The 24,904-nt window shown below is 40.9% G+C and overlaps 1 protein-coding gene across 2 annotated transcripts in view; it reads left to right on the top strand.

The window, feature by feature from the left end:
- The window catches only part of SPATA6 (spermatogenesis associated 6), a 42,670-nt gene extending 23,225 nt beyond the window's left edge, over nt 1–19,445 (top strand). Inside the window, exons 11-13 of one of the 2 annotated variants that reach the window (XM_039711768.1) lie at nt 5,375–5,474; nt 9,337–9,404; nt 13,469–19,445. In XM_039711768.1, coding sequence (XP_039567702.1) covers nt 5,375–5,474; nt 9,337–9,404; nt 13,469–13,649 — 349 coding nt within the window. In that variant the 3' untranslated portion in view covers nt 13,650–19,445. The remainder of the gene's footprint in view (nt 1–5,374; nt 5,475–9,336; nt 9,405–13,468) is intronic. The other variant, XM_039711769.1, reaches the window with a different exon arrangement.
- Nucleotides 19,446–24,904: the final 5,459 nt, after the last annotated feature.

Below are 24,904 nucleotides of genomic sequence, written 5' to 3'. Positions count from 1 at the left end.
GTTTTCTGTCTGTTTCTAGACATTTAAAAGTCATTATTTCTGATTTTTGGAATTTTCTTTGGTAGAAATGTTTTGGGTTTACCAGTCTCACCTTTTGGGAAAGCTTAATTCTTTCACATCTTTTAAATATTAACTTCTGGAATCAGCACTTGAAAATCAGTTATTTCATACTACATTCTATGAAAGTGAGCAATACCTAAGCCTTGTTTCATATTTTTGACCAACGTCTGTATTATTTGTCATTTTCATTGGTTGCTTTTGCTGCAGCAGTAAGTAAATCTGAAATTGATTGCTGTCAGAGCCATTTTGTGTATAAATTAATAAATTCAGAGAAGATAGAACGTAATGGAAAATCTTGCAAAGAGCATAAGGAGGTGCAGCCAATTTGTGACAAACTAATGATTTAGTACCACAATGACTTCAACCTTTTGGGAGCAACTGCTCAGCTGGAGTATTGACTTTCACTGAAATTTCGGAAGCTGTCTGCCATTGAGTTTCACTTTTTACATGATGTATATTGCCACAGTTTTAAGGGCTGGATATGAAAAGGAGGGGGAAAAAAGCATTTACTAATTTAAGAACTCAACACTGAACGTGTCTCAAGTGCTTCAAGGCCCATTTATAAACAGGGCTTTTGAAAGTAAGAGAAGCTACACAGAAAGCATGAGAAACTTTACCTTTTTTTTCCACGTCCTGCTGAAGAGGGAGAGCAAATTGGTGCACAGCTAAGCTGTCAGCTTCTGTTTCCAAATATTTAGGCATCTGTGCTCTTGATTTAAGGCCCTGTCTGTGTGTGGTTGTTCTTGCTTTGTAGTAATATCCTGCCACTGTGAAAGCAGCCACACTCCTCCACTTCCAGCATTGTGAGAATGGAGGGGGTTTGTGTTGGTGTAACTTCATTACAATTCAGGCTTCTATGTACAAACAGAGCCTCTAAAACACTTCAGAGCTGCATCATAGCCATCATTCGCTTTAAGAAAAAGCAAACCAAAATTGTGTCCTTGACTAAATAGACCAGGAAAACCCTGAAGTGTAGCCCAGCTTTTCTATTGTGCCTCCTTACAAAGCAGTATGTACTGCAAACCAGGTCCATCCTGCTGAATTACCACCTCATGTCTCAAAAATGATAGTAAAGCAATGTCCCTCCCTACTATGAATGCTGAATAAATAGCTGCATAGATATAAAATACATGAGGTGGGTTTTCTATTTCAGAGTTAAATATTTTTGGTTTTGCTGAGGCTCTCTCCTGTTCCATGTGTAGGTTCTTGCAGACTGTGGGTTTTTTCAGGTTATACCCAGCTTTAAGTGTTCTTACTCCCTCTTCCCCCCAATTAGAGTAGCATTCTCTGCAGTTGTGGATCTGGTACTACAGCACTTCATTGATTTCTGTCCTGTGATGGTTTGTCCTTGTATGTGGCTTTGCTCAGCATGAGGACTGTGTCTTTGAAGCTGATGAATTCTCCTGGAGGCCACATGCACGGAATTGTTCCCAAGGCAGGGGAGTGCTGTGGTGGGGGAAGGGGTCATGAGAGCCACTGCAAATACTCTGCACAAGGTTCTGGCATTAATTCTGCTGATGTGAAATGTATTAATATCTCGGCTGAAATGTGATATTAATGTTTTTGCTGTGTGCAAGTGGATGATTGGATTGTCTGACATTTAAAAATTCCTATTTATTACAGCTCTCAAGTTTGCAAGCTGCTGTTTGAGTAGAGTACATGGGTGGATGTATCCTGTTTGCGTTTCTAATGGAGTATTTCATCCTAACGGATAAAATTATACATGAAAATAATCTTTAGCACAAAATCTACACTGTCTGTTTGGCTTCTTCTTTTTTTTTTTTTTTCATCAAGGTAGATGTTGTCTGTATGACCTTAAAAAAATCCTTATCTCATAAAAGAAAATAAATGCCTTTTAGTCACATTACAAGGGAAAATGGTTCTGTTTCCTTGATCGGACTCAACACAACATCTTTGAAATTAATCTTGAAAAGTTCTCTGATTGATCTGGCTTTTTCTAGGTCACTGAGCTATATTTCCAAAGTGTTTATACAATCTATTGGAATCAATAAACAATTTAAACTGATGTAACTGCAGAATGTTTGCAAGTCCCAGGGAAAATTGAAAGTATGACAAAGAATACAGCTGCAGGAGTTTATTTCGTTTATCAGGACAAACAGTCATTGAAATGAAATGACTTTCCTTTGAACACTGCAATATCATAGTAACACCTTAATCACATAAATAAGTAGCTGGTCATTTTAAAGAGTTGTTATTGGTGATTTTGGGCAAATGGAATCCTTTTATTTATAATCCAAAAAGTTGTGCAATAAAGCCTGTTTTATAAAGTATTTCCAATAGGAGAGTTAGAATGTCATAAAAAGGTTTCACTTCAGATTATAGTTGTTGTGTTTCAGGCATGATTTTATTTTTGTTTGCATTTCAGGCATGATTTTATTTTAGTTGCATTTCAGTTGGCAAATATTAACGTTATTCTTTAAAGGTGGATTAGACCCCATTGATGTTGCTAAAATTAGACAATAAAAATACTAGAAAAGCTAATTAAAAAAGAAGCTGATACCATTTTTAATCACACTTAAGGTTTTGATTTTTTTTCCTTTTTTTTTTTTTTTTGGAAAATGAAGCTTGGGCTATGTGAGAGGGACCAACATTTGTTATACCACAGCGCACACTAGTGGATTGATCCATAAAATCACCTGGAGAAAAAATTTAATAGTTCTCGAATTAAGTACTTAAATCTTCTTCTTGCAGACATAGCCATGTATTGTGTAACTGAATTCAATAGCAAGCTGGGTTTTCTTTTTTCTTTCCCAAAAGTAAATACATTTATCTCCAAGGATATTTGTAAATTTATGATTAATAACAATGACCTGAAATCTTACATATGAATTTCATAAAATTTATTTCCCAAAGGCAGTCTATTCTAGCTTCCCAGAGCAAGCAACCTGAGTGTTGGAGGAACAGCAGCTGCTGTATAAATAAGGGAAAATGCCATGACTTCATGGCTCTATCTTTTATTTGTCAAGTGGGAAATAACTCACTCTTACTGCATCTAGGATGCAGATTTTTAAATGTGCATTTCAGAGGTCCTTTAATATCAGTAAATGTTGTAAATTCTAATGGGAAGCCATAAGATGATAGTATCACTGCAGACCCTTTCCCTTACCTCTGTTCTTTTAAAAAAAGAAAGTGGTTTTTTTCAAAACACAGGTGGTAGAGCACATGCATTGTAATGCAGAACATCAAATGGGGTTTGACTACATTAGGGAAATGAACATTCTTTTCTGCTTTAGGGACTCACACTTCTGGTTTTTTAAAGGCAATGCTTTTCTCCCCTAACAAAATTCTCAAACCATTTTACTTCCTTTTAGAAGAAGTTATGTGAAATCTTTTAGTGCAACAGATTGCTGGATTCTAGTATGCAAAAGAATTGCACAGCATGAATTTGTTGTTCATGCTCTTGGGTTTGGAATTAATTGTAAATTTCTCTGGATAGTAATATGAATTCTATAGTCATCTTGGTGAAAATTGCTGCTTGTAGTGATCCAAGGATTATCAACTATAAAATCATTAGAAATGTGGAAATACATCCCCATATAGATTATATGTTACATACTTCCAATATTGTGTCATTTCTTGGTGCCCTTTCCTGAAGAAAAATAGAAGCATTTTCAAGTAGATGAATTGATTTAAAGAAACTCATAAATAAGCTGAAAATACTGGTGCTGTTTAGAACCGAGAGAGATATTTTGGGTATACAAACAACAATAAGTGAATCCAAGGAAGTTACTTGTATAAAACAAAATAGAAGAAGATTAGTCAAAAGCAGAAAACTGATCATTTTCTAGTTATATTTCAGTCTCTATCTTTGGTAATAAAAGGTAGGATCCAAAAGATTGCAAAGAACTCTATGCCCTGCCTGCAACCTTCAGGATAATCTGGCACTTCCCACTTTTGGGATCCTGCTTCCATTAATTTTTACATTACCAGGCAGCTTGTTTTGCACTGAAGCTTTCTCTGTGTACTTGGTTTGTTCTTTTTAAAAGGAGCTGGGCAGTTCTTCAGCTGTACTGAAATTTCTGGAGGTTTGGTGAAGGTGAACTGAGCCAGGCACGATCAGACTGGGGATTTGAGAGTGATAGACTGGATAATGCAGGGAATGTGATAACTTGGAGACAGGAGGGCACTGCCAGTCCCTGTACAGAGCAAACTGTGGAATCTCAGGGTTCAGAGTCATGTTGTTTCTCCACTGCATCAAATTTGGGAAGCCACCAAAGCCTGTCAGTGTTCCTGGTGCTCCTGATGCAGGCAGGGAATGGCAGCTCGGTGCTGCTGCTCAGCAGCTCGGATTGCAGAGCCTGCCCTGCCAGCTCTCAGCTCTCCCAGTGACCCCTGCTCACATCAGCATGATGCCACATCAGGAGCTGGGATTTTCTGGGTGCCAAGTCAAGCTCTCAGAGCTTAGGCAACATTGAAATGAAGATGCACAATCTTCATTTGGTGCTCTGTTTCTTTCCAGTGTGATGAGCTTGTGTAAGTAAGCATTTCATAGCTTCCCTGCAATTATTCTTTCCTTCTGTTGATGTCTCTTTTTTTGAAAAAATACATTTTTTAATGTAATAACATGGTTGGCATGTAAACGATCATATTCTTAAAATCTTTGTTGCCTCCCTTAAGAGACTGAGAATAATTATTGATATGAAATTTCTGTCAGCTTTTGAACTTGCTCAGAAGGATGAGCTTCTGAAAAGGATGAGAAGGACTTTTTTTAGTAAAGTGGAAAAAAATAATCCAAAACATAACAAGGTAAAATCCAAAAGTAGCTGTTTGTTTTAAATTACTCACCAAGCAAGCTACCTAGTTTTTAGTAAAAAAACCCCAAACTTAAAATGCAGTTCCTCTTGCAAGTTTTTGACTCCATGTGTTTTCCAATTTGCATGCATTGGGGTTACCTTCCTTTTGATTTATTCCAGTGAAAAGAACTTCATGTGTGCAATATTTCCTTTAAAGAGAGGCAAATGAAACCTGATCACTGGGAATAGTATAGCTTTTTTATTCTGTAGGGACCACACAAACATTACAGAAATGTTACTCAAGTTACAAAATCATCAACATTTTCTATGTTTTTCATCTTCTGTTGGTGTTGTGGCTGCATACTGTTTATGCACTGCTTTGAAATCTTTCTTTACTTATACCCCAGAGGAGAAAAAAATCAAATTGAAACATTGTGTGTATGTTCCAAGTAGAAGGAGGTAATGCGTGCTTCATAATTAAAAGGGAAAAGAAATCTGAATCATAGAGTTTTTCAACAAGAAAATATTTCTTCACTTTGTTTTTCCTCTTCCTCTTGCAGATTTAGCACTGGTTGGCCTTCACCAGCAAATGGAGATGAGATCCATAAAAGAGTGAAAAATATTTTAAGGACACACAGTGCTAGACAGCGCCTCATATTTGTAAGTTTGACTGCAAACTCAATCTTTTCTCTTCTCCAAAAAAGAGAACTGTGCCTACAGTCTTGGATTTATTGTAATGTTGTCCTTTGGGACAGCCTTGATTGTAGAAATATGGATTTAGTGAGTGAGCTCAACTGTTTCACACTGATTTCAGAAGCCTCCTTGTCATTTGCCTTTATGAAGTAGTATAGGCAACTCTCTCATGGCTTACTGAGAACAATTATATTGGGGTGTGGGTTTTTTTATATTCTGATTCTCCACTCTCAATGTAAGCAAAAAATGTTACAGATGTGTAGAACATCAAGGCTTAACATGTTGTGCAGCTGCACATCAGCAGCTGTATGTATCCAGCTGTTCCTGGTGCTAATATTATTCTTCAGATGTGTGATTTTTTTTCCCTTAATTACCTGGCTTTCAATGAACAGAGCTCTTTGTCTAATGAGATTACACCAGGGAACAGAATATTTTACCTTTGATGAAATTTTGAGGTGTGGTTTTAGACAGACAAATTTTTTCCTATTGTGATTTTGAGAAACACAGTTTCTCAGAAAAATGTCGGAGCATTGTACCAGCTGAATAAGAAGATTGTTCATCTGCAGAGACTTTAGAATCTTGAGTGTGAGGTGAGGCAAAAGAAAGGTAGGATAAAAAGGTTGTAAGGATGAGAGATGATTATGATACAATGATCATAATGATGATTATGATATAAGATGATGAGGAGCTCTGGCAATCTAACTCAGAAATGTTATTGATGGGGTAGAAGAGACATAAGTCTCCCAAAGTGGAGAAAGGCATCTTTTTTTTTGCTTCAATTTCTCTCTTAGAAAATAGGATGTTGACAGAAATCTGCTTTTGAATGTTGGTGCAATTTTAAGTTGCTGCTGTCCCCAGCTGTCCACCTTTCCCCTCGGCTGCAGTTCCCTGTATCAGTGGGAAGTGGGATAAAAAGTGTGGGAGCCCTGATGTTCCCCACTCACATTCTCTACAGCAAGGGCAAGTGCAGCTGGCTGGGATGGGGGATTCCACTGGCTACAGGAAACCAATGGCAGAAGTGATCTTTGTAGTCTTGATCCTAGATTGATTGAAGAACTTCATCCAAGATGGATTGAAGAACTCTTTTCACTCTGAAGTCCTTATTTATTTAGTTGTTTGCTTGTTTTTTATTCGAAGTGGGATAAAAAGTGTGGGAGCCCTGATGTTCCCCACTCACATTCTCTACAGCAAGAGGAAGTGCAGCTGGCTGGGATGGGGGATTCCACTGGCTACAGGAAACCCATGGCAGAAGTGATATTTGTAGTCTTGATCCAGTCCTGCAAGATGAAGAACTGTTTTCACTCTGAAGTCCTTATTTATTTGGTTGTTTGCTTGTTTGTTTATTCATGTCCCCAGATTTAGCCATATTGGGCAGCTCATTGTCTCACCTCATTCTCACTTAATCTGATTATTTTCTCATTTCTGTTCGATGTTCATTTTTTGCTTACGTCCTTATTTATTTAGTTGTTTGCTTGTTTTTTATTCGTGTCCCCAGATTTAGCCATATTGGGCAGCTCGTTGTCTCACCTCATTCTCACTTAATCTGATTATTTTCTGTTCAATGTTCATTTCTTGCTTAGTTGTTGTTGGTTTTGTTTTCAACTCAGAAAAACCTTGTCTCAGCCATACTAAGACTGATGTCGTTCGTGCTGTACCTCCCTGAGTTATTATATGAATGATTTTGTGAGCTGCTGCCTCTCAGATAGAAGATTCCCATGACATTTTTCTGTGTTTCAGCCACTCAGAATAGGTACAAATCATATCAAATGCTCCCCTGATGTTTCAATGAACTTGAGATAACAAACTGGATTTCCTGATAGTCCAACATCTACATGTAATGAACACTTGCACAACCTGAACTATCTCCAGTGGTTCTTGACTGCTTTCCTCAAACAGCAACCATGACTTTATGATAAGGAGAGTTGGATGATTGGTCACATGGTCTCTCCATACAGTCAAAAAGACTCTGCAAGCATCATGGTGGAATTCTTGAATTGTGATATTTTCTGTTGGCTTTCTCTTGGTTCACCTTGTCTCTTCCAGAATCAAACACTTGCTGAATCTTCACAGGGATTAATAAGCAGAGATGATACTGTGTCCTCTTCTGTTGCAAAACCTTGTGATCCTGCCCTAAAAAATCCAGCTATTAGGGTATTGGGTCTTTAATTACCAACCTGATCAAACCAGTGCTGGCAAAGGACCGTTTTTCTCACTCTGTTTTCTTCCATTGAGCAAAAGGATGGGAAGGATGCTACAGAGATGTCTTGTGGTGTCAGATAGTTGTGTAGAGATGGCTCATGAAAGCTCTGCTAACAGCAGCTGACCTAAAAAAGAAAATATCCTTGCAGTGAGTGCTTTAAAATACACCAAGATAGGTTGTGCTTCCCCACATGGCCCAAAATCGAGGCTGTGGTGTCGCTCAGCAGATGGCTGAGATAAATTGAAAGTGAGGGAGTAGTAAAGCAAGTGTATTGGCAATGTGGTGAGCAGACTCTGGCTCCGGTCTAGATCCTCTTCAAACTCTGAAAGGTTAAGAAGTACCTCTTATTCTGTTTCACTCCAAAGAGCCTAATACTAAATAACCATTCCCAGAAGCATACAGCTGTGTCTTCCAAAATTTCTTTTTCATAGTGCTCTGCAAAATAGTGTGACTTGAGCTCTGCTGCAGATTCCTTGGGGTGTCCACTGTACCTTTCTGCTGTGACATTGTGACAGCATCGTAACGTTTCCATCTTCTTTTGCTTTCCAGAACATAATTTGCCTCTGGCAAATGCTGCAGAATTTTATTTACCACTGTACCCCATTTCCTCTTCAGTGCTTTGTAGTCTGTGACTGCTGAAGGAAGAGAGCTCTCCTGTTTACAAACACACTTATTACCTTGTATTTCACCACAATAAATTCTCTCAAGTTTTTCCTCATCCATATGCTGCTGTTCAGCTTGCTCTGCATCTTATTGCCATCTACCACTATATTTATTGTCTTTTCTCCCAGTTCTGTGTTGCCAGCAAGTGTGATTATTTTTACTGCAGTCTTTTTTCCAATTATTTCTCCTATAGCATGAAAGATGACTTTGTTTAGTAATCCTTACAGCAATTGACTTGTGCTGAAAGCATCACTTAATATAACCCCTTAAGCAGGGTCTTTGCTCTTCAGAGTAGAGTGAGCATGATTGTGTGTGCTGGAATTTCTACCATCCCATCTCAGGTGAGCAGCTGGCTCCCTCCACATGGATGTTTGTTTCCTTCTTACTTAAGAGGGCAAATTTGGGTTAATTAATGTCTAGATAGCATTTGGAAGGTAAAACTGCATTCTAGCAACTGAGAATACCTGACTGAAGGGCCATTAAGTGTATCAGAGTTTTTTTAAAGTTCAGTAAGCATGCACTCAACCTTGGATATGAAATTCAAGAATTGAGATGTGTGCAATGCTTCTGCCTTGTAAAACACATGAAATTGATAACATAATAAGTTTTAGGTGTTTTTTTCCCTTTCCTGCAAGGAACACAAAAGCAGTAAGTAATAGGTTTCATAGCATTTTGCCAATGTGTTTATTGGGGTTTATTGAAGCTTCTGCTGTCTGCATAGTTCTCTAGATCTACACTGTCTAGAAATTCTTTCCAGTTTATTACCTGAAAATTATTAGCTGAATTGTACTGAACTTAATTAAAAGTGTTCATAAATGGCATTTGGCTCATTACACTTTGTCCCTTTCTCCCCCAAGAAATGTAAGCACTTTAATAGTCCTCTAAATGGAAAGAAAGTATTTTTGAAATGAGATCATTGTAATCAGAAACCAAGGTAATGAGAATTTGATTTCTGGGTTTTTTTAGGATGATTTGCCTCAGACAAGAGAACCTGCAGATAATATGCCCTTAACTATGAGTGAGCTGCGGAGCAGGTATGGAGTTTTCCTCTGACCAAGATAAAACAGTGATACTCAATATTGCCCTTTACATTTAGCCACAAATTTCTCTTCCCATTTTGATCTTTGTCCTATATTGCACAGGAAAAAGCTTTCGGGAGGCATTACTCATAGTAAGCTTTCTCACCTAAAAGCAAAATACAGTTAAATATAATTGTGCCTTTGATGTTGTTTGGCACTGTGTCAGTATAGTCTTCGTAAAACACTGGGTTTGGAACTGGACTTGGCTATAAAAATGATTCTTGGGCAGATGTTTTTGGAATTTGTCAACCAGAGGGCAAATGTCACTTTTAAAATAATCACTTGGGGTTTTTTTCCTTAAAAATATAGGAGTGCAAAAATAAATTTAAGTTTATTTAGTAATATGGTTTGAGGCTGAGTTTTTGGATTGTCCTTTTCTTTGGTTTTTTCAGGTTTGTTTGTTTTGTTTTGTTTTGTTTTTTGGGTTTTTTTGGGCAAAACAGATATTTGGAAAACAAAAGCATTTTCCAAAAAATACAGCAAATTTATTTGGTCTAGTTTAGTGATTCAGCATGCTGTATTTCAGAAGCTTTCTTGGAAACCTGAGATCTTAAAAACCTGGTTTATGTACATTAATACATAATACATGTGTACTCCTCACTTACATGACCAAGGGAAACCTGAGATCTTAAAAACCTGGTTTATGTACATTAATTTCTCTGTGTACTCCTCACATACATGACCAGAGTTTAATTTGAATAATTTACTTATAAGACACTAATTAAATTGATTTTGATCACTTCTGTAATAGAAGTTACCAATACTGATGTTCTGTGTGTACCCATGTATTTTGTACAATGTTTTGGTACCTATTGGCTTTCTTGGAAACCTGAGATCTTAAAAACCTGGTTTATGTACATTAATACATAATACATGTGTACTCCTCACTTACATGACCAAGGTTTAATTTGAATAATTTACTTATAAGACACAAATTAAATTGATTTTGATCACTTCTGTAGTAGAAGTTACCAATACTGATGTTCTGTATGTACCCACATATTTTGTACAGTGTTTTGGGTACCTATTGGAGGAAAGATACTAAGTATGGAAGTCTTTTTTGGGCTGCAATGGCTTTTCTGGTTTTCTTTATGTTAAGGGAGAAGTCCTAGAACTGTGGTGCTGTATTTGAGGGATGTTGTCATTAGAAAAGGCTTTATTTTGATAGTTAAATATCACACACTGTTTTCTAACAATGACACCCCAAATCACCACTGTATACACCTGAAAAGAGGGTATTTCAATGTGGGTACCATAACAAACTTCTACTTGAAATTTATAACCTCCAAAAAGTTCATTTCTGATTTTCTGGCTTCTGTGAAAATCCCTGTGATTTGCAATCCCCTCTGTGCAAGGGATTACTTCAATTTCCATATGGTTGTGAAGTTGCTGCTGCAGTTGTGTCTCCTGTACCTGTGCTCACTCCTGTATTCTGTGTAGCCTTTCTGCTCCTTTATCCTTTGTCCTGACAGCTGGGGCAATTAAATTGTTTAGGATGTGTTTGTGAGAGAGAAAGTGCAAGTTTTTGTTTAGAGGCAGCTTTGGGACTTCGAGATTTACGCTGAAACTGCAGACCATGAAAAAAAATGGAAAATAAACCTTAATACTCCAGAATCCTGAAGTGATGGGATATGAAGTGTGGCACTCGGGTTGGGGAAGGACTGCTCCTTGGTTTAGAGGCCAGCAGCACTGGGGGTGAGACATAAAGGCCTCGAGGACAGTCAGATTGCTGAGTGTTTGCCACAGTGCTCATAAACAGGATACAAGGACAGAGACAGAGTTCATGGGAGGACAGGGTACTGTCGACCAAATGCTGGCAGTAAAGTAGATGGATGATTGAAAACCGCTGGGAGTAAGGAAAAGGTCTGTGTTTTGTGAAATATTTAGTATATGATTCACTCAGAAAAGAACTTCTGGGACTCTTAAAGGAGATGTATGAGGGAACAAAAGCATATGACAGGTATTTCAGAGCAGGGAGTTGCGTGCAGAAATCCTGCTGTTAATATGATTTGTGAGTGTAATTCCCAGATTGCTTAGCTTAGGTTGTCAGCTGGTTTCCAGTTGAGACAGGAGAGGGAGTCTTCCCTACCTTGGCTGTAGCTTTGTCCTGGAATCTCATGCACAAGGGGCTGGCTAATGGAAATGCATGAAAACACACACCCCTCCAAAAAGAGAGAAGGGAAAATTAAGCCTTTTTATAAGTCTTTTTCAGTACCAGAATGAGGAACTTGTAGAAGCTAACTGTTAGTTTTTGAGTCTTTACTGCAATTAAAGTGTTGGGTTTTGAGTGTCTCTAGGTAAATTCAGCTTTTAGGAGAAGAAAAGGCAAGCACAAAGCTGCTGCTGGAAATGGATTCCAAGGAAAAAAGTGTCAGAGCTGTTTGTTGTATAGTTACAACTGGTGTGCCTGCTTGTTGGCCTGAGAATTCTCTGTCAGAAGTGAGGTACCACAAACTGCAGGAAGGAGGTGAAACTGTAGTTGTTGATGAGTCCCCAGGGTATTGACTTGTCTGCATTTGACACAGGCCTGTGTAACTGCTCTATTGATTTTGGTTGGTAGGTTGGTTTCTTTGTGTCCAAAGTGTGAGGCACAGTTAACTCGGGATGATAAACAGGTTTAAATTTGCTCCATGCCATTGACTGACTTTAAGTGATGGAGCCTTTTTGAATAAGTGTGAATGTGGCCTTCCTGTCTTTTTAATGTTGGAGCCACACAAGAGGTCTTGTTTTATTTGGCAGGTAGGTTGGCATCACCTTAACATTTCAATGTAAGAAGTTTAAAAGCAAAAGCTGTTCCTTCGTTGTTTTATTTTTTTTTTTCCCATGGGGCAGTACAAGCTTAGAGATGTGAATTTAGAAACCTGATCCTACATCTTCCTCTTCTTCCCCCTTTCTGTTCTTCAGATGAAAACCTTGTGTTTTGATGCAGCTGAATACCTGTATTCATGGATGTGGCCTAAGGTTTCTTTCAATTGTGTCATATGTTGGCAGATAGTAACTTGAGGATGAAGTTTTAAGTACTGGTTTGATTGCAGAAGACACTATCATTAATAAATGACATGTATATAGGAAGCTGTGAAACTTCCCTGTGAAATGTAATCCATTTCCTAAGTGAATATGGTCAGCTTAAAGTTCACATTTCCAGTTTCATTTCCCAGAGAACATTTGCAAAAGCTGAAGATAACTCAGTCCTAATTTTTAAGTGTCTTAAGTGCCTAAATCTCTGAGCAGATGTGAAAAATGTCATCTCAGTTGTAATTTTTTCTGATGATTTTTAAGCTTCTTGTTTCATGCTTTATTACAGGGAAATTGCTCATTTAATTATATGACACAAACCTTTGTTTTGAAAGTATCAAGAGGAAGCAGATAGTCATGATAGTTGAGATATAAACTATTCAGACTTGTCAGTGTTTTGTAATGATTTGCAGAGTATAAATTTCATTTCATGGATCTCAGGAATAATTTCTCAAAGCAACTGAAAGATGAGCCTGTATTTGTGTTTAGTATTAAAACAGTGACACAGAAGATGGGGTGGGGAAGGAACCCAGTATATCAAAATGTAGGTGGTAGAAAACTTAATCCATGATGCTTCCAATAGAGCACTTTACAGCTGCAACCACAGTAATTTAATATCCCCCTGATAGATTGTCTTCATACTGAAATAGCTGCTTGTGGTTACAATTTCACCTTCAAAGGACAAAAAAATCCTACTGTGTTGCTCTTGCCTAGTCACACAGCCTGCAAAAATACAGCAGAATTACTGAGGGTTCTCTGAAAACTAATTCTATTTGGGGGCATTACAAAATGTACTCAGATAAGTGGGGGAGGATTTGTGTGAATGAATAACATGGGAGGGGGTGGTTCCCATTTCTTAAAAGTAGCTGCAGTGCAGTTTTTATTTTGGTTTGTGGCAGGGAATCCGTGCTAAGCAGCTCTGCATCGGTATATCTGCTGGTTTTGTGCTGCTGATTCCCCTTCCATATCTTGGTTTGATCATTGTTTCTTCTTTCCTCTGACAGTTCTCCAGTGCAGCAGAGCACTCCTGTTCACTTGGACAGTGGTGAGCGTTGGCCTGGTCCTGCAGCTGTGTACAAAGAGAAGCCTCACAGAGCAATCTTGGAGGAGAGTCTTGCAAAAATATATAGAGAGATGTACGAAAAAACTGCTGGTGCTGTTTCAGAGCACAAAACACATTCCTGAAGGCAACTCACCTGAAAATGCACAGTATACAGTATTTTCAACTAAAGCTATTTTTATACAACAATATTTGTACTCTATTTTTTAAGGTGTCTTATGGTTAGGCATAAGGAGAAATGGGCATTTGGCCTGGGCTGAAAAAAGGAAATAATTCACATTTCACCCCCAAAAAAAGAAACAATAATTCCTAACGAAAAATCCCCTCTACAATTAAGCAAGATGGTGTTGCTCCTTTGAGACTCTGTACATAGAGTCATTTGAAGACTAAGCTCTGCTGGACATTCCTGTGTGACATTAACTCAGATTTCAGCTGCAGCCACTTCTCATTAAATATCTAAATCTATTTAGCAACTTTAACAGAATTGGTTGAAGAAGCAGTATGTCCTGCTGGGCAGAGAGGGGACCCAAAAGGGAAGGTGAATGTGAGTGCTGGTTTAATAGTGACCCACCTAGGACAAAGAAAATTGTTTTCTGGACAATTTTCAGAAAATTGTTTTCTGGACAATTGCCTTTGAATTGTTTATTTTGGAGAATGGCACAAACTCTGGTACTGTAGGACCCATAGGAGTGTACTTGAAGTGGTTTTGAGCACCTTTAGTCACAAGTGTTTTAATATTGTGAGATTTTAAAAGAAAACCACCCAGCCCAGCAGCCTTTGTGTGAGATGAAAGGTCATCTTCACACAGCCTTTGCATTTGAAAGCTTCCACGTTCTCCTAAATGCAGCCATGACATTTGCCAGTACACTTGTCATTTTAAAAATATGAATAAGAAAAGACTGTGCAGGGGGAAAGACCAGAGCTAGTCAGCAAGCTCCTTGTGTTCTGTACAGGCCTTCTGAAATTCCTGCATCACAATCCCACCTAATTTGGAGCCTGTCCTTCCCGGTCTGCTGGGATCCTGTTGGCAGCAATCACTTCGTTTCTGCTAAAGGCCACCAAATGTTCATCAGCAGTTCGATGCTTTCCCCAGGGATGGAACCTTTTCAGCCTTGCACTGAGCAGATCCCACATTAGCAGACCAGGGCAAATTGCCCATCCATTGAAAAGCTGAATGTTTTAAAAGGGCAAGAGTGTCCATCTCCTGCTTCCCCCCAGAATGCGGAAAAAACAAATGCCTGTTCTGGCTGCCTCCCTCTCTGAGCAAACAGAGGCAGCTCCACCGATGCCATTTTACCTGTTGTGATCAGATAGAGGATAAAGCTAGCAGTACAGATGGCACAACATATGACTGGAACCTGCCAGCATGCCTACATAAACAAAAAGTCAGTCTATTCTGCCTTCCCTCCCTTAATGCTGAGACAACATAATTGATTTGAGAAAGCAGTTGGTGAGCAATTGCACTGGTGGGAGAGCACGTGGAGGGGCTGTGTGCTGCTCTTTCAGGCAAGGGCACTCTCAGAGGAAGTGTCTCACGTACAGACATTTCTATTTCTTCTAACTGTTGGACAAGTTGAAGTGGATTAACACTGATAACTTCCTGTCCCTGCTGCCATTTAGCACGTTAGTGCTTTCACAGGGCATTAGTGGCACCCTCTCATGCCATGGAGAAGTGCTGAGTCACTCTGTGGGGTACCAGGACACTTTTTATTGCAGAAGGGAAAAGTAGAACTTGCCCAAGCTGTGTCCCTGAAGGCCTTGAGGCCATGGAGAGTTGTGCTACCAGGACCTGGTGTTCACTGCCCTCTCCAGTGACCCCATATTAGTCCACAAAGGAAAAGTTTTCTTCCTGCTCAGAGGAATAACTTATTGAAGTAGATCCTAAGTAGGCAGGGCAGATTCTGAGAAATACTTTCCAAGCTTTTGGTGTAAAATTAATCTGTTGAAACCTGAAGGTTTTTTGCAGTTTCCTGTATGTGTTTGAGCCATAATATTCAGTGTTCTCCTGGTACCCTGCAGTTTTCATTCAGTATTCTCTGTGCAATCCCTCCCCAGTGTCTCAGCTGAGTAAAAGTTAGTCTTCTGAAGATTGGCTGCTCCCCTCTGGCCTGATCTGGCTCTGTGACATAGACAACCTCTTTGATTTTTCCCTCCCCAGCAATCTAGCAGATTTCAGTCCCTGTTTGTTCAGTGTGTGAGAAGGCCTGAATGCTGAGGGATTCCTGTGGGTTTTTTCTGTATGTTTGATGGAGGACACAATTTGCCATGAACTGAATACACGAGGGGATGAGAAAGGTTGGGGGCCAGTATAAAAAAGCAAGGTGGTGCTTTCAAAGGGTCCAAGGAGTGGTTGGAGGATATCTGTTTGATTCCCTTAGCTAAAAAAAGGAAGCATATGGTAATAGGGAAACCTTCAGTTCTCATCAAAGATTAAAAATTTTCAGCAAAGGTGGAAAGTGGATGAGAAAAAAATGTCATTATTGAATTTTGACCAGTCATTTTTGAATATTGTCAGTGTAGCCTTCTTCTACATCATAACATCAAATGGAGCAGACAGTCTTTGAGTACCTTTGGCCCTGCTCCAGCTGGGAGGGAGATGTGTGTTCAGTGTCTCCCTGAATCAGCTGCTGCAGGAGATGTTCCTCTCCTGGGTCAGAGTCATTCCACATCTCACACCATGATACAGCAGAGAGTGCTCTCTTCCAAGCACTGTGCTGGAAATCCAGTTTGGAAAATGGAAAACTTTCCTCTGGAATGTGACTTCAGACCCAAATTACTCTGATCTGTCCCTAAAATCTTCAAGGCACTTTGTTTTCAGAAGCATTTTCCCTTTCCCTGTTTCCTGAGGTGGCCCTGCCAGCACACCCAGCTCTGAGCATGGCTGCTGCTCTGCCCCTGCTGCCTGGGAGAAGTGGAGGTTCAAGCACTGAACCAACCCAGCAATAAACTCTTAATTGTTTCGTGCACCTTGCCTTCTAATACAATTGAAATCCCTTCTCTCAAATGCAAATTTCTAGGTGCATGAGTGGGGCTTTAAATAGCATTTTCTGTGCTCATTCCTTACTTTTTGCCATCCACAAAGTTCCAGTGACAGTGGGATGGCATAATTCCACCCCTGTCCTTTTAGCTCCTAAAGGAGAGCTGCCTACTCAAATCTGGCAATAATGGGCCAGATGAGGAGTGAATTGGAGCTTTTCTGTGGAGTCTGTGTCTGTCTTGCCCTCCCCAAGTTATTATAACCCACGAGTGTTCTCACCAAAAGCTGTTCAGCATCCAGTGATGCTTGCAGGATGCAATCAGTGCAATATTTTAATCACTTTCATTTTAGTGAGTCAGACTCTGCTTCCTACTTGTTCCTTTCCATCTCTCCTATGAATAACTTGGTACAGTTTAGGATCTTGGGCTGGCTTTAGACAAACTGCCTGCCTGTGTTCAGAAGAAATTCAAATCCTTGGCTGACAGTAGGTGCTTTGGAAATCACTAAGTCATTGACCTGATGTGAATTAAAGGCAAAAATGTCAAACTCTTTAATGATTTGCCTTATCTAAGTTTTTGACTTAGAGGAAGAGAAGTTTAAATTGCTCCACTGAGGATAAGAAGCATAGGGATGGCTGGAGTAATGGGAACAGGTAGGAGCAGCTTTGTAAGATAGATGGGGAGCAGTGTTTATGCTCCAAAGCTGAGCAGCTTGGGAAGTGATGAGGGCTGTTCTTTAGATTGTGCATCACATGTTTGAATTTTACTATTTCTTCACAGGCTGCCAAAATTATCAGGGGAGAAAAAAATCTACCTGGAGATGTTCAGAATCTATTTTTAGGGTAAAATAACAGAACATTTAGCTCAGCTCAGTATTAAATAGTCTTTTCCAAACTCCTTCTCATTGTTACCTCAGCTGTAAAATGGGGAGTTTGTGCTCTGTTGAAGCTTAATTAAATGACTGTGAAGTGCTTTGGGATCCTGAGGTGAATGTTAAAGAAATTATTTTATGGAAGCCTGGCTGAAAAGTCCCATCTCATCTCCAGGTTACTAAAAAGGCTTTATTTTAATTTTCCCAGGTTTATTATGTTTTAATCAGACAATTATTAAACAAATCTTAATCAGATTTAATAGATTTCTATCTTGATCAGAGAGGGCTAGAAAAGATAATGAGCTGCTTTACTACATGTGCTCTTAGGAGCTCATCTTTGCAGTTGGTATCTTGCTCAGCTTCTGTCTGCTGCATGATCTGGGTTCATATCCTCACACTGATTGCTCTTATGATGCCTTTTTTATCTTTTTTTTAATATAATTTTTTTTCATCCTGATGCCTTGGTGCTGTTTGCTCTGTGTACTGACCAGCACTGTTAACATCTCTTACATCATTTATCCTCATCCTCTCCCAAGGAACAAAGGGTGCAATGTGACAGTGGAAAATTTGTGTGGTGTGCCATGGGTTTGTCAGAGAAAGCTGGAAGGAATCTCTGCCTTCCCACTCCATGTATGAGGAATAATTTGGTACATAATTCTGCTCTTCCCAATTTTTAAGCTTGAAATGTTTTCTGAAACACTGAACCATGCAACAAAATTCACAGCCTTTTAGTAGTGGTCTCTTGCTGTATAAATCTGGTAAAGTGGAATCTCTGGGTCATAGGAACGGCCATGGTGTTAATTACTTCAGTGGTCATGGAGTGACCATCATCAGGATGCTGAGAATTTCTCATGAGATTTGTTTGGTAATCAAGGAATTTGAGGAAACTCAAATCAATGAAATTGAGCCTACTGGTTCCAGTGAGAGCACTTGAAGCTGAGAGAGGACAGCACTTCTGGGGCCAATCCTGATGAGCTGCCTCCCTGACAGAAGGGGTGTCTGCCTTAGGTGATGTCTCTGGGAGCAGCAGAGAATTGGTCTTTGCCCAGTTCCTTTCAGTTCCAACAAATGCAGCAGCCTTGTGGGAAGTGATTGAAGCCCCCAATATTCCTGTTTCCATTGCACAGGAGCTATTAAGCACAAGCCCCCTTGATTACTGTTGGCTTCTGCTGCTTTCCCCATGGAATTCAAAACATCATCAACCAAAGCCCTTCAAAGACGGGGCTGTAGCTCCTTTTATCAGTGTTGGCTTGCCAAAGGCATGGGGCTTGTTCCCATTTTATCTTTGTGAGAAATTCTCTGAAGTGTGGTGATAATTTGTCTGGATGGCAGCATAAAGGAACTGTAATCTTTCTCTTTGCTTGATCTATGTGGAGATTGTGCTTTTTCTTGGTGTGCATTTCCCTTCAATTCTGGGTGATTGCCTCTGGCCCAGCAGAGAACTCCTGCAGCCTGAGCAGTGGGATCTGAGCCACCTTCTCACCTCCTCGGGGAAAGGAGTTTGCTGCTGCAAAACAACATCCCTCCTGGTTCATGAGGATTTACTGATCCTGAGGAGACAGCACGAAAGTTCTGCTTTGTGGCCAGGCCTTTGCATACCCCTGTGGAGCTGATGGCATGGAGTGAAGAGAGCTTCACACAGAGCAGGGTGGGAGCCTGGGAGCAGGGCAGACAAGGAGAGTGTTCCATGCCTGGCATGCCACAAATTTTGCACTTCTATACCATGAGTTATCAGTGTAGGAAATATCCTGGACAGCTCCTGAGTAACAAAAGCACCATTTACGTCACTGAGTGGTGGTGAATTCTAATGCTTGTATTTGTGTTGTTACCCTGACTGTAGCTGTAGGAGCTGTTTCATTCAGGATTCCAGTAGTAAACACTTTCTAAGAGGTTGCTTTCCCTGCCTGCCTTGTTTTCACCACAGTCATCTAGTGTTTACATACATTTTAGCCTCTGTGCCATTTTTGAAGGCTTTATTTGTCTCATTTATGTTTCTGGTTTGGATAATACTTAAATATGAAATCCATCTGGGAAACATATTGTATATTCACGTCGAGGGGTAAAACCAGTTTTTAATTAAAATTTTATACAGCACTTGTATTTCACTTTGTCCTGTTTTATTATGAAACACTTCAATCTTCTTCCTAAAACACATATGTCTTGTGCGTTTCAAGATGTTCCTTGTTGCTCATGCAGAACCAGTTTGGGAGCTCTGTCAGCACAGTGCCATATGTTCTGGGCTTCATTTAGCTTCTCTGCCATTTGTGGAGGCAGCAGATTGGATGGAATGCAGCTCAGCTCGGCTCCATTCTTCTCTTTGTAAACTTGTCAAGAGATAAAAAAAGCAGGGAGAAGGAAAACACTGAATAATACTCGAGTGAGTTGAATTATCAAGAAGTTATGGGAGTGTGGCCAATCAAAATTGAGGTTTCTCATGTATTTGAGGATTTTCCTTAATTGCAGCTTTTGCAGAGCCTATAAATTGATGCATCCCTTGGTGCTACCCAGTCTTACACCCAAAACCAGCACTGAAGATTGAGACATAACCTGAGTCATTTGGAAATGACAAGCATTAAGCGCTTGATTTTGATCTGCTGGTTTAAATTAAAAAAAAATAAAAAAAATAAAAAAGAAAAAGAAAAAATTGAGTAGATTTCACAGAATATTCTGAGCTGGAAGGGACCCACAAGAGCCACTGAGGCCAGCTCTGAAGTGTGTGGTTCATACAAGGATCAAAGCCTGCCCTTGGTGTTGTTTGCAGCAAGCTCTGACCCCTGGAGCAGGAGCAGGTGGAGGAAAGAGCCACTGAGGCCAGCTCTGAAGTGTGTGGTTCATACAAGGATCAAAGCCTGCCCTTGGTGTTGTTTGCAGCAAGCTCTGACCCCTGGAGCAGGAGCAGGAGCAGGTGGAGGGGTCCTGCTCCTCTTTGTGCCTTCTGGCTCTGTGAGGGTCACACTCCACTTTTTAAGTGCCTGGTACTGAAAAGAGGAAGCTCAAGAGTGATGGTGCCCTCCTGCTAAAACAAACACACACAAACCCAAAAAAGGTCATTTTTCTTACCAATCCGTTCCTGTTTCTTCCCTGCCTCCCATCTTCTTGACCATGAACCAGTGGTGCCATCAGCCTTTGATCCATGGCTGGTGTGTAGGCACAGCCCAGCTGGTCACTGGCCATATCCAGGGATTCCAGGCACTGCTCTGCCCTGCCCTTCCCAGAGACTCCAGGGCCACCACAGTGGCTTTGACAGAGGACCAGAGTATTTCTGTGATTCTGTAACTACAGCTTCAAAACAAGACCAAACCCAAAAGAATATGAAACTGGCAAAAAAGGAATCCATATTTCTCTGCCTCCCCTTGTCTGAGGTGTGAGGCCGGAGGGGAAGGGCACGAGCAGCTGCTTGATGTGGCTGTGGAGGAGTGGGGAGGGAAACTTCTGCAGTCCTGACCTGAGGTCGGTCAGAAATCACCAGCTGGAGTGACATGAGTGTGAACCTGGTTGAACTGACAGGCAGCTCAGCCCCTGGGACTCTATTTACATATGTTTAAAACAAACAAAAGAAAGCTGCCTTTGTTCCCCGGGAAAATCTATTTACTTGGCATTCAACTCGTGTATAAGCTGGAACTTCTTACACAGAAGTAGAAACAAAGCGACTGACATTTCTGCTTTGATGTGAGGCTGCTGCTAAGATTTGATTTTGAAATATGAGAGTAAACTGAAACTACTCCAATTTAAAGGTGGATTTTTAATGACCTTAAAAGTTTTGAGAAGTTTTTTTTCTTCTTCCCTTAGGGACCAGAAAAAATTATAACAGTAATCTTACTCATAGCTGTAAGTCTACAGAGACAGTGGCTGTAGGTTAATGAAAAATTGACACTGCTACTTGCTGTGCTTCCAGCAGAATATTTTTTTACTTCAAACTGAAGTGAACTATTGCACTGTGTGAGCTGGTTATGAGTCTCACATATTAAACTGGATGCTGCTTTTGTGGAAGCCACAGGAGCAAGTCACAGAACAGCATTGCTAGTTGGAACACATGCTGCAGTAATTATCGGGTTCTTAAAATGGTTGCCCTGGTCCTTCCCACAGAAATAAAGAAATAAAGAATTAAGGAAATGAAGAATTAAAGATTGCTGGGTTAGTCTAAACCAGAGAGGGGCAGAGGAGCCATTCCCAATGATCTCCATCCCAGTGCTGTCAAGCAGCCCCACCACAGTCCACCAGAGAAAGCCCAGAGCAGGATCTGGGTGTTGTTTGTGCAGATGCTCCTGTTTTGCACAGTTCCACCCTGCTCCTGTGGCACAGGGACTCCTCGGGGACACCCTGTGGCTCACAGCTGTTCAAGTGTCCTCTGCAGTTTTTTTGGGAACAGCTTGTTCCTGGGAATCAGAAATGGCACCAGCTCGGCAGCTAAGGCTGACTTTTCTCCTGGCTCTGAGGACACAGTGATTGTTTGTTGTCCTTGGCATGGTGGTGCCATCTGGGCCTGCTTGGACAGCCGGGCTGTGATCCTGCACTGCCTGGAATTCCAGCTCCTGCTGGTGAGATCTTGGGCTGTGCTGGAATGGCAGCGCTGGCAGCTGGGTGCCAGCCTGTGGCAGATGGAACACGATCAGTAATCCCCGTGAGCTGTGCTGGAGATGGACACTGAGGGGTTGGGATTGCTGTGAGACAAAGGCAGGCAAGGCACGAAGCTGGCTTCAGGTGTGGTACAGCATCCCAAGGCAGGAATTAAAGAGACACTGGATGTCTATAGGGCTCCCGGCCTCCCTGGAAGGATTTTAGACCCATACCAGTAACAGCAGGAAGGGAATTTCCATAGGTTCTTTCCAACAGGTTTTTTTTTTATCATTATTATTATTATTATTATTATTATTATCCTCATCATAATTTTTTTATTATTTCTATTTTTATTTTGTTATTTTACTCGAAAGACGGGAAGGCAAAATCAGACGAGAGTGCAGAAGAAAGGAAACTAAACCATGTAAATTTAGTGAGTTTGTTTCTTTTCCTCCTGGGGAGCAAAAGTACAGAAGGGTGCTGGCACCCAGCCCACCTGTGCCCTCCTCCCCCTGAGAGCCCCAGCAGCTTTACCCTGCTGGAGTTCCCTTCTGTAGGAACACAGGGAGGGCAGGAATGAGAGCTGGGATCCTGGTTAGGACCCCTTTAACTCAGGAACAGGGACCTCCACCTGCAATTCCCCTGGGCAGGTGCCCATCTGTGCATGCCAAAGGTGCTGTGGATGCCTCTCCCTCCTTGTCCCAGAACTCCAGTGCGAGGAACCAGAGAATTCATAGTGCCCTGTTTGCTCCCTCTCCACCCTGCTGAAATGCCTGTGGTTTGATTCTTTTCCTTTGTAATAAACTGTGCCCACCACAGCGTATATTCTTTTAAATAACATTTTAAAATATTTTCCAGTAAATTAAAGTGATGACATGTTTGTAGGGCTCATTGTTAATTTCATTTCCTTTGGCTCAGCCAGCCAGATAAAATGCAATGTTATTAATCTTTGTTTAAAAGAAGATCCTTTGCTGAACAGTAATAAATGATCTTGATAGATTTGTCAGGAAAATGAATGATAATCATTTGCAGATAGACACAAGCCTAGTATGGAAGATTAATAAGAAAATATGTATTGGCATCATTAATAACATCGGCTGCCAATGCAGTTGGATATTGGTTACAGCCTGAGAGCAATGTGTTCTTGTTAGGACACCACAACTCATCCCCTGCTGCACAACCAGCCTGCACAGTGCTCCTGTTCAGCTGGAGTTCCATTTTCTGATTGATTTGGTTTAATTTTTTTTTTTTTTAGCTAATTACATTGTTTTCCTAGAAAACACAAGCAAAGGTCAAGATGTTTTGAGACAACTTTGCTTTATTTCGATCAAACCTCTCAGACTTCCCCTCCCCAACCATTCTTTTCCCTTTTGTTTCACTTCAGTGCTTCAAAGCAGAGTAGAGAAGTCAAATAAGCTTACCCATGAAATGTGCTCCTCCTGGGCGTGCACAGCTGGCTGCATCTGGCACTGTGGGTGTCTCCACTCCTTCTCAGGGCCAAGCTCAGAGATGCAGTCACAGCTCTCAAAGTGCATTATTTTGTTTAACCAAATAATCAGCATTATAATTTTAAAGGAAAAGTTACCTTCAAGGATCCATGGGATGAGATGGGAAGAACTCATCACATAACCAAAGATCAAAAATATTTTGTCATTAAAAAAAAAAAAAATAGGCTTAGTAAAATTCAGTTCTGCTCTCTGCAGAACTGAATGTTTCTGAGGGGAAAAAAATAATCTAAAATATTTTAAAAGCTGCCCTAGTTTTCCTCATCCTGCTTGGTGTTGCTTTCTCATGCTTTAAGGGGATGTGTGGTCCAAAAAAGCCAATAAAACCATCAAGCTGAGAGCAGCTGAGGGTCTCTGTGGCCCAGGGTGAGGAGGTGAGAGCCCTGATATTTCTAAATGCACTAAAAATGTACCTGTTATTATTAGACATTTGGTAGCTATTAATCACTGCTGGTAACTTGATTTTCTCTAAATGTTTTGAGGCCACCCTCTAATCTGGGCACTGCCTGCCTGAAACTGAGAATTGGAAAGGCAAGACCAGCTCTGTGTCGTGTCCCTCTTCCCGTGGGGACGGATGGGCAGCTCGTGGTGCTGAGTTCCCTTGTTCAAAGAAATCTACTTTTTCCCCTTAGAATGAGGAAATGCTTTTTACTTTCCTGTGCCTGGTGGAAACAGAGCTTTGTTTCTCCCTCCTTGCTGGCTCATGACTCATTTTCTTCATCTTTATGGTGCTCTGCTTCTCTGTGTGCCTTCACCTCCCCATGGTGACTTGGACCTGCCCTTTGCATGCAGGGTCACATCCCTGAGGGCATTTTCAGCCTTCTCCAGGCACAGTCTTAACAGTGGGTGCTGCTGTCTCTTTGTGGTTTCACAGATTTTGGCTGTGCCACGTTACATGGTGGCACCAAGATGGGTCAGAAAAGCCCAAACTTGCTCAAGTGAGATCCTGATCCAGGCCCCAAGGAAGGATATTTCTTTCCCCTGCCACAGCCAGGTCACTGTGGTCCCAGGGAGCCCTTTGTGTGTCAGAACAGGACAGATCACCACAATAACCCAGAGTCAGGACTGGCTTGGTTACCCAGGCACTTTATTGCTGGAAATGCTGTTAAGGGGCAGCATCAGCCCCGTGAGCAAACAGGCTCAGGCAGGCTGGGGTAAGCCCAGCCCTCGTGCAGCACAGGGGGCAGAATGGGGCTTGGGGGGCAGGAGGAAACCCCCTGTACCCACTGCTGATGCCAGCGAGGAGTGGGATGGGGAGGGAGGGTCTCACACAGGTTGTGGGGAGGCTGTGGGAGCCAGAGTTGTCACTGATGAGTTAATCCAGTGGTCCCCAACTGATCCAATCTGAATTTTGGCCATATAAAAAACCACAGCTGGTGCTTACGTCTCCTTCCCCTAAGCCCAGCAGTGCAGAGTCAGCCCTGAGAGAGGCCCCAGCCATGCCACAGCTGGGCCTTCCAAGGCCTTTGCT

This window comes from Passer montanus, unplaced genomic scaffold, assembly GCF_014805655.1.
Source record: "Passer montanus isolate IOZ18808 unplaced genomic scaffold, ASM1480565v1 scaffold25, whole genome shotgun sequence".
NCBI classification, from domain to species: domain Eukaryota; kingdom Metazoa; phylum Chordata; class Aves; order Passeriformes; family Passeridae; genus Passer; species Passer montanus.
This window is presented reverse-complemented; position numbering and strand designations above follow the sequence as displayed.